This window comes from Hibiscus syriacus, unplaced genomic scaffold, assembly GCF_006381635.1.
Source record: "Hibiscus syriacus cultivar Baekdansim isolate YM2019G1 unplaced genomic scaffold, ASM638163v2 tig00111338_pilon, whole genome shotgun sequence".
Taxonomy (NCBI): Eukaryota; Viridiplantae; Streptophyta; class Magnoliopsida; order Malvales; family Malvaceae; genus Hibiscus; species Hibiscus syriacus.
The window spans coordinates 1,478,984-1,488,321 of NW_024063064.1; the positions used below are offsets into that span (position 1 = coordinate 1,478,984).

The window sequence follows — 9,338 nt, forward strand, 5'->3', positions numbered from 1 at the left end:
ATGGGTTGCTGGCTCTGACAAACATGCTTTATTCCTCTTTTCCTACCTCATGTTGTCAACCTATCAATCTCTTCGAGCTGAGTTGCTTTAGTGTCAACCAACTTCTTGTATTCTGCTATTAACTCGATCTGATTCGTGAACACAAAAAACTCATCGATAAAATGCACATAGAAGGGGGGAAATAGCTACAGCCATCACCTAATGATATTGAAAATAATTAAACTTGCAAAGTTTACTAGTTCTGGAGGTAAATATAGCAATTACTGGTTTTGCATAAAGGCCTCGAGACCTCAATGAATCAAAATGCACAACTCAGTTATTATTGAATTCGAAAATTGTACAATGGTCACAATTCAAACACATATGCACAAGTTCGAAATATGGTACTCATCAAGGTATCGACTGCAACAATAAAAGAACATATCAGGTATTTTTCTCTTTATGTACTCAATGGAGAAGCAGCTGGCCGAGGATATGAAATGGCATTTCTGTCGCCGATATCATTTCGGTTTCTTGTTTGATGTTTGGGGAGATTCCTCGAACTATGGGGAGAATTACGAAGAGATGCATTTTGAGGGACCCCTTTGTGATCACCTCCAGACTCTTGAAGTTTCTCCAGTGCTCGTACTACCGCATTCATATTAGGCCTAAGCTTTGGTTCTACTGATAGGCACTGCAGCACCAGATAAGCAGCTTTCAATGCTGCATCAAGCGTGCACTGGCCTTCGATACGGGCATCCATAACGTGTAAAATCTTGCGTTTGCTGGTAAGGTAAGGCTTGGCCCAATCAACTAAGTTTTGCTCTCTTGAAGGTCTGTTCTTGTCCAATGCTCGCTTGCCGGTCAACATTTCGAGAAGGACAACTCCAAAACTATATACATCACTCCTGGCTGTCAGATGACCTTCATAAGAAAAAATGAAGTCAAAATGTGACTAGGGAAGCTGCGTTCTGTCTTGCCCTAATTCAAGAGTAAACATTTCAGACTTGGATACACTAGGGAAACTGAAAAGTCTGGGTAACATAGGTTTCATTTGAAATAGTATCATATATAAAGTTATTCAACTTGGTCAAAAGCATTTCATTAGGAAGGATGATTAGGGAAGTTCAACTTCCGAAGTTGCATTCTATGGTACCCTAACTCGAGTGTCTCAAATATCCTAATACATGTCGTGCATAGATATCAAATACACATCAGAAATAGATACTTTAGGGAAAATGGAAGTCCAGGTAACTTAGGTTTTTACATGTAATAGTAATCATATATAAAGTTGTTGAACTAAGGCACAAACATTTCATTGGCAAGACGGTTAGGGAAGCTGCATTCTATGTTCCCCTGATTCAAGATTTCTCAAATATCTGAATGTAGTTGGACATACATGCTATCGGAAAAATGAAGAGTCCGGGTAACATAGATTTCATATAAAGTTATTCAACTAAGGAAATAGTTTACTAAAAATGAAGCTGGCAGGTTAAAAAGCTACCTGTGGCCATATACTCAGGAGCTGCATAGCCATAAGTGCCCATGACCCTGGTAGAAACATGGCTTTTATCACCAGTTGGTCCATCTTTGGCCAGTCCAAAGTCGGACAGTTTTGCATTATAATTCTGTCATTTTAAAAAAGATGTGAGAGAGCTGCATAAATCTAAGTAGGATTCATGAATTTTTCGATAATTAATCATATTTGCATTGCACACTGAATTACTGAATAAAGTAACATATTTGAAGTTTCGAAGTTTCCCTCTATGTAGTCATGAAAACTTTGAGAATTGAGCATGTTTGCACACCAAATCAAGCAAGATATTCAAAGTTTTAAAGTCTGATTTATAATCATGAAATACTTTGATAATTAAGTTGTTTGTATAAACACAAATCAAGCAAGATATTCCAAGTATTGAAATCTAGATATATATAGTCATGAAAACTTTGATAAAAGCATGTTTGCATACCGAATCGAGCAAGATGTTTGAAGTTTTAAAGTCTCGATATATCACTCTGGCCTCATCAGAATGTAGAAATGCTAAGCCCTTGGCAGCACCGATAGCGACCTTCATTCGGAGCTTCCAGGAAAGTGGTTGAAAATAAGAATTTCCTGTTAATTATAATGGAAATGTTTCAAGATGGATCAAGATTGTTCTTTTGAAATGGAAACAGTTGAACTGAGGCAATAAAGGAAGATTAACTCACTTCTAAAAAGATGATTCTCCAAGCTTCCCTTAGGCATGAATTCATAAACCAGAAGTCGATGATCATCCTCTAAGCAGTATCCGATCAGTTTCACAAGATTAGGATGATACAGTTGCCCCAGGTAGTTGATTTCCGCCTACAATCATTAAATTAGTAAATCATTTCATACCGGTTCTTTCGATGGGATAAGTAATTGTTGCAAACCAGTAATTGGAACAGAGCTAAAATAATTATTACAGAGTTGCAAAGCAACGAGAGATCCGATTTTCCTCTCCGTCGTTTCCCTTTATCGTCATTGGAGCAGCAAAATATCCCTCTATAACTTTCAAGTTCTAAGAATGTTTTAAAATCAACAATATGTTGTTCAACAAACCCTTTGAAAAGCATACTTTTTAAGTGTAAAATGCCAATGCACATGATATTAACCTTGCTCAACCAATATAATACACATATATACATACATATACACACACATACATAAATACATGCATATGTGTGTATGTACATATACGTATATGGTAAAAGCTTAATCTAAGGGATTTTGATTTCTAAAAAACCTGATGAGCTCAAGGGTGGAACTGGGGAAGAAATGAAACTCACCAACCATTCCTGGTGACCCTGGAAACCCTCCTGGTTAAGCCTTTTGACAGCAATAACCAAGCCAGTGCCAGGTTTAGCAGCAGTAAGTGAATTCTCATCAACCCAACCTTTAAAAACACAACCGAAACCACCTTCACCCAAAATACTGTCCGGTCGGAAATTCCTGGTGGCTGTTCTAAGTTCACTGAAGTTAAAACTTTTCAAATTTGAAGACTGCAAAATTTCCCCCTCGGTTCTAGGCCCTGAAACTGATGACACCCTTCTGCTTGAACCACCCATTTCTTCTCCATTTTTGCTCCCGCATCTTGAACTAGACCCTGCAAAAACAAATATTAAACACCTAACAGACATCAGAAAATGGACACTTGAAGAAAACCCATCGTAGTTAAAGGAAAATTCTCAAAGGGGGCAAGCATATACCATTATGAAAAGGGCTCTCAGCTTTGATTCTTGCACTAAAACAAGACCCCATGAAAAAGAAAACTCTCCTTCACAACAAGAGCAAAATACACAACAAGAGCAAAATACACAACAATTTTGATACAAAGAAGCTATGAAGAAGGCTCGGGAAAAACAAAGGAAAACGAAGCATTCAAGTGTGAAAAGGCAAATAGTCCAAGGCCTCAGCTGTCACCCACGAGATTATACCGATGTTATTGAAAACTTTGACTCAAAAAATAAAACAAATCACAACTGGATGAGAAAACAAAGATTGAGTAAAGAGCAAAGCACGGGAAAAGTTACAATATTTTGGCTTCTTTCTTTGAAACATATGATTCAACCTCCAAAGGAGGAAACGACAAATAAAAATAAAGATATATACAGTATTTTGAAAATCGGACCGTATCGACCTATTTAACCGGAAATCGTTACTTAATCGGTTCATTCTACATCGGTTAAACCGTTATTAATGAACAAGAAGAACCGTTGAATTGGTTGTGAATTATTCGAACCGGACCACACTGTGAACCGGTTGAAAACCAATTCTTTTTTTTTTCTAAAAAAAATTAAATCAAAATACGTCGTTTGTTAAACGAGCCGAGTCAAACTCGAAAACTTTAAAAGTAAGCTCAACTCGACTCAAACTCACGAGCTAAAAATTATCAAGTTCAACTCAAACTTAAAATATAATATTGAAACTTGAACTCAAAAATGCTCGAACTCAAAAAAAATTTAGAAGTTCAATTGAAGCCTGAAATTCGAGCTCGATTGAAGCGAAAGAATAGTTCATTCTGTGTTCACCAAAAGGCTCCATGATTTTGAATGTCAAATTGCCTCTATTATTTATAGAAGTTAGTTGGGATACTCTTCTATGTTTCTTAACAATGTGAGATTGTTTTGTTTTCATATTTTTACTCTTTAGATTGTTGTGATGATCTTCTATGTTTCCTAACCATATGAGATTTTTTTTTTAAAAATTAAACCAAACGACATCGTTTGTTATGATTTTTTAACCCCAATTTTATTTTTTTGATTATAGTTATATAATTATATTTAATATTTAATATGTTTTACCTTAAATATTATATTGTAGTTGATTTGAATCATTTTGTTTTACTTGATTTTATGGTTTTTAACTTATATATGTTATAACTTGCTTTGAAAATGATTTGTGGTATAAAAAATTGTTTTTTATTAAATGTTTTTTATATTTTTATTTAATTTTTTAAATAATTAATTAATTATGATGTCATCCGATTCTTTCGATCGATTTAATTAGTTCGACCGATTAAACCAATAAACCAATAACATGATAGATTCGCTGACTGGTTCTATTCTAAAAACCATGGATATAAAAGACAAAAGTAAAAGGTTGGCTTAGCTTTTAAGCTGATGTCTCATGCTTCGATTTGTCTGCAAGTGGGGAGATTCAGTTCTGTGCTGTAATAATTTATTGCTTTCATGCCTTTTGTGGGGGCGTTTTATCCATTTGATTTCATGAGCTACTTGCCTTTTTTTTATTTTCTTTTTTGGCTTTCATACACATGAAAGGACAGCCATGCAAAGAACTGGTATTTATCCATCAAAATCAATGGGGTCATTTATTGTATCGCTTACGTAAAAAATAACTACAAACTATATTTTTAGTTTGTTAAAATAGATATTTAACTTTTTTTTTCATTATTATCGTCAAAACAGATCTTCGGAGGTGATTTTTTCTAAAAATTATTATTTTTTTATTATTTACGTGTCAAATATCATCAAAGAAATATTATAGATTTATACTCTTTTTACAAAAAGGTATGATCTTTGTATTGCATCTTATGATGCTGTGACGTTACGTATGGAAGGCGCGGTCTATTAATTAAGACTTACGTCTGATGGGTAATAAATTTGTAAATATTTTTAAAACGGTACCTAAAAGGTAATTAATTTCTGTTAGGATTATATTTGTGTACAAATGTTAACTTTCTTTTATATTTTTTGTGTGCAAAAAACTTTCTACATTAAAATCTTTAAATATGTTTTTGCAAATTATTTTATAACTCGACAAATTTTAGTTTTGGATGAAATTATACAATATAGTTATGTCTACTAATTACCACTTAGCACTTTCTAATACTTTTTTGATCCTTTAAAAATCTTATACGTATAGTATAGTTTAGAAAAACGTTAAGGATAATTAATTTAAAATATGAATAATTTTATAAAAATTTTATAATTAATATTTCTTTTTCAAAATGATGATGATGATAATAATAATAAAAAATATTTTATAATTTAAAAAATTATAAATTTCATATATTTTTAAAAATTTTCTTAACTTTTAAAATTAATTGTTTAAAAATATAAAAAATATTAAAATAAAATTTTAATTATAATTGAGGGATCAAATAAATTATTATTCATTAATTATTATTTTTAAACAACAATTAATAATGTGTATTCATTTTTAAAATTAAGTACTATGACCATAAATTATCAAAATTATTAATTGTTTTTAAAAATACTAATTAATGAATAATAACTTTATAAAAATTTTATAACTAGTATTTCTTTTTTAAAATGATGATGATGATGATAATAATAATAAGAAATATTTTATAATTTAAAAATTTATAAATTTCATATATTTTTGAAAAATTTCTTAACTTTTAAAATTAATTATTTAAAATTATAAAAAAATATTAAAATAAAATTTTAATTACAATTGAGGGATCAAATGAATTATTATTTATTAATTATTATTTTTTAACAACAATTAATAATGTATATTCATTTTTAAAATTAAATATTATGACCACAAATTATCAAAATTATTAATTGTTGTTAGAAATAATAATTAATGAATAATAATTCATTTGATCCATTAACTGTAATTAATTTTTTTTATATTTTTAAACAATTAATTTTAAAAGTTAAGAAATTTTTCAAAAATATATGAAATTTATAATTTTTTAAATTATAAAATATTTATTATTATTATTATCATCATCATCATCATTTTAAAAAAGAAATACTAGTTATAAAACTTTTATAAAATTATTCATAAAGTTTTCCTAAATTAAACTATACATTTAGAATTTTGAAAGGGTCAAAAAGACATTAGAAAGTGTCAAGTGATAATTGGTAAACATAACAGTATTACGTAATTTTATGAAAAAAACAATTTGTTGAGTTATAATATAATTTGCAAAAGCATATTTAATGCATAAAGTTTTTTTTTGCTAAAAAAATATGAAAGGAAGTTGACGTTTTTACGTAAATATCATCCTAATATAAATTAATTACATATTAGGCACCGTTTTAAAAACTTTATGGATTTAGCACCCAGCTGACATAAGCACGATTCATGGGTCGCGCCTTTCATACGTGGCGCTACATCAGCATAAAACGCGGTGCATAGGCCGCACCTTTCTGTAAAGGGTGCTAGATCCGTAATATATTCTCGAACGGTGTATGACACATAAATAATAAAAAATAAGTGATTTTTCAAAAAAATACCTTCTTCGAAAGCTCGATTCAAATTTCGATTTAAAGTAAATGATTTATCTTTTTAGAATCGTCGTCGATCTTTCGATTTAGATATAATTGAATACTTAAAATTATCTTTTTATCGAATCTACGTTTTATCAGATATTTAGTTACATCTGAGGATCACCTTCACAACACCCATAATCGGTACTAAATCGATTATAAGTTGTCATAAGAGAGGAAATTGAAATTCGAGCCAAAATTTAAACAATAATCTATTTATTTACTTTTGAGAATTTATCACTATAAAATAAAATAGGGTTGGTGTATAAAAATAATAAAATATAAAACTGGTTCTAATTTCTAAAAATAAGAAAAGAGAGTAGTGAGTACCAAAATAAAGAAAATAAGGTAAATCATATATAATAAGATAAAGTAATAATGAAATTAAATAAATATAAGTATACAATTCCGGGATATACGGAATAAATAAATATAAAATATTAAAAATAAATTAATTAATGAATCATAAATAAAAATAAATTAAAAATAGATTAAAATAAAAAAATATTTTTTAGAACATTAAGTACAAAAAGAAAATTAAATTAGAATAAAAATCCAAAAACAAATGAGTAAGGAAAATAGGAAAGGAAAATAAAATTTTAAAAAATAGGAAATAATCAAACGGCAGAAATTTAACAAAAAAATTAGAAAGAAACCAAATGGCATTATCCTAGTAAAATTAAAAGGAAATTAAATTAGGAATAATAATGATTTTTTAAAGAAAAACGGTAATTAAGCAAATTAGAAAAATAAAAATCGAGTATGTTTTTTAATAAAAATAATTATACATTTGTGACGTGTTTTTCGTCTTCTTTCTCGGTCTTTTGCTCGTTCTTTTTACTTTATGTTTTCTCAGGGTTGAATTTGACGACACCACGACTGATCAATATGACACTTATTTGTAATCTTGTTTATATTCCCTACTATGGACCCTCGGATTGAATTTGGATAACGCATTTTGCGTTTGTGAATAGTTTATCACGACGCTCAACTCTGATTTGTGATTCTCAGTGGTCTTTCAATAGCTTAATCTCATTTTGTGATTCATTTACTGATGCAGTCAGATTTGTTTGTATCTATTTTTTGTTGAGTCTTTTTGATTGGGTTTTTAACCTTTTCCATGTATGGTCATTATATAATCTAAAGTGACTAGTTTAAATGTTATAGAAAAATGTTCAAATTATGTACTAAGTTTACAATTATAGTTGTAAACCCTTATTGTAATTTTGGATATTTTTACCTTTTAATAAGACTAATGACTTTTATTCAAAATACAAAAGAAAAATTATTAAAATGAACTAAATAAAAATTGAAAATATAGTTTTTAAAATAAAATTAAGAAAAAAAAAGAAGCAAAATGATTTTTCAAAAAAAAAATATAAGGGCTGTGGAAACAATTATCTTCTACTCGTGTGAAAACACGCAAATCCTATAAAGACTCGAGTCGGCTCCTTGGGCTATTTTTTTCGGTAACCAAAGAAAACTAATAAACTAACTATCCTAACCTACCTAATATAATCACCAATGCATCCTTCAATGCCCAGTTGTTCCTTCAATTTAACAAGCGGTGTAGTGAACCTGTGTATGTGTCAAATTCTTGTTAGGTTCATCTTGAACAGTCTATCCGCTGTTTGATTTCCTTCCCGAAACACGTGGGTGGTCTTGACCTCCCAATTTTTCTGCAACATCGTTGAAATATGGGCTCACCGTGAGTTCTAGTTGAGATTGTTCTCTCCTTTGCATGTTCTCCCATACTTCCTTATTGTCCACCTCAACTATTATCTTCCTTGCACCTGTTCCCAGGTTTCTTTTAATCCATCCAATACTCCCCACATCTCAGCCTCTAGTATCGAGCAGGAACCTATCAACTTGGGGAATCCAGATCTCCATTGGGCCCTATCATCCCTTATAACACCTCCACAATATGTTAGATCTGTCGAGTTGTCCATTGCACCATCTGTGTTTAATTTGATCCACCCTTCTGGAGGTGGTGTCCATTTTTGTTTCCGCCCTTGATTTACGTCCTTCGATGGCCTGTATTTCCTTTTCCGCTGTTGTAGCCCTGCAAGTCTCCGCTACTAGCCATTTACTATGTTCCAATACAGTTTCTTTATTGATGTTTTCTAGATCAAAGAGTTTTTTGTTCCTCTGTTACCAAAGATTCCATAGAATGGCACCGAATAGTATATCCTATGTTTCCCAGTTTCTTACAAACCGCGATGGATTGGCTAGGTTCTCGTATATCCAGTCTTTTATGTTTGCTGAGAAAAATCTGCCCATTTATCTTCTTTGATAAGCATCATACATAATGAGATTGCCACTGAAAATTTTTGTAGTATATGATCCACGTCCGCTCATCCATTGTCACAGCTTGCATTGGTTGCTATATGTCTGCGTACTATTTCTACATTCGTTAGTATTGCTTCTGTTGAGTTAATCGATCGGATGAATTGGTCAAGAGGGGGTGAATTGACAATTAAAATTTCGGTGGAAGCTTTGATAGCAAATTGAAAATATTTGTACAGTGATTTAGAGTGGTTCGACTTTCTCAACCAAAGTCTACGTCCACTACC

At 30.8% G+C, this 9,338-nt stretch overlaps 1 protein-coding gene across 1 annotated transcript; it reads right to left on the bottom strand.

Annotated features, from left to right (window-relative positions):
* Positions 1-364: 364 nt before the first annotated feature.
* LOC120158961 (probable serine/threonine-protein kinase PBL9) lies at positions 365-3,320 on the bottom strand. Its single transcript, XM_039169672.1, has 6 exons — positions 3,208-3,320; positions 2,788-3,104; positions 2,188-2,323; positions 1,950-2,092; positions 1,484-1,607; positions 365-903 (listed from the first exon to the last, which is right to left on the bottom strand). The coding sequence occupies exons 1-6, from the start codon at positions 3,257-3,259 to the stop codon at positions 440-442; spliced, it is 1,236 nt and encodes a 411-aa protein (XP_039025603.1). The 5' UTR covers positions 3,260-3,320; the 3' UTR covers positions 365-439.
* Between the last annotated feature and the right edge of the window lie 6,018 nt (positions 3,321-9,338).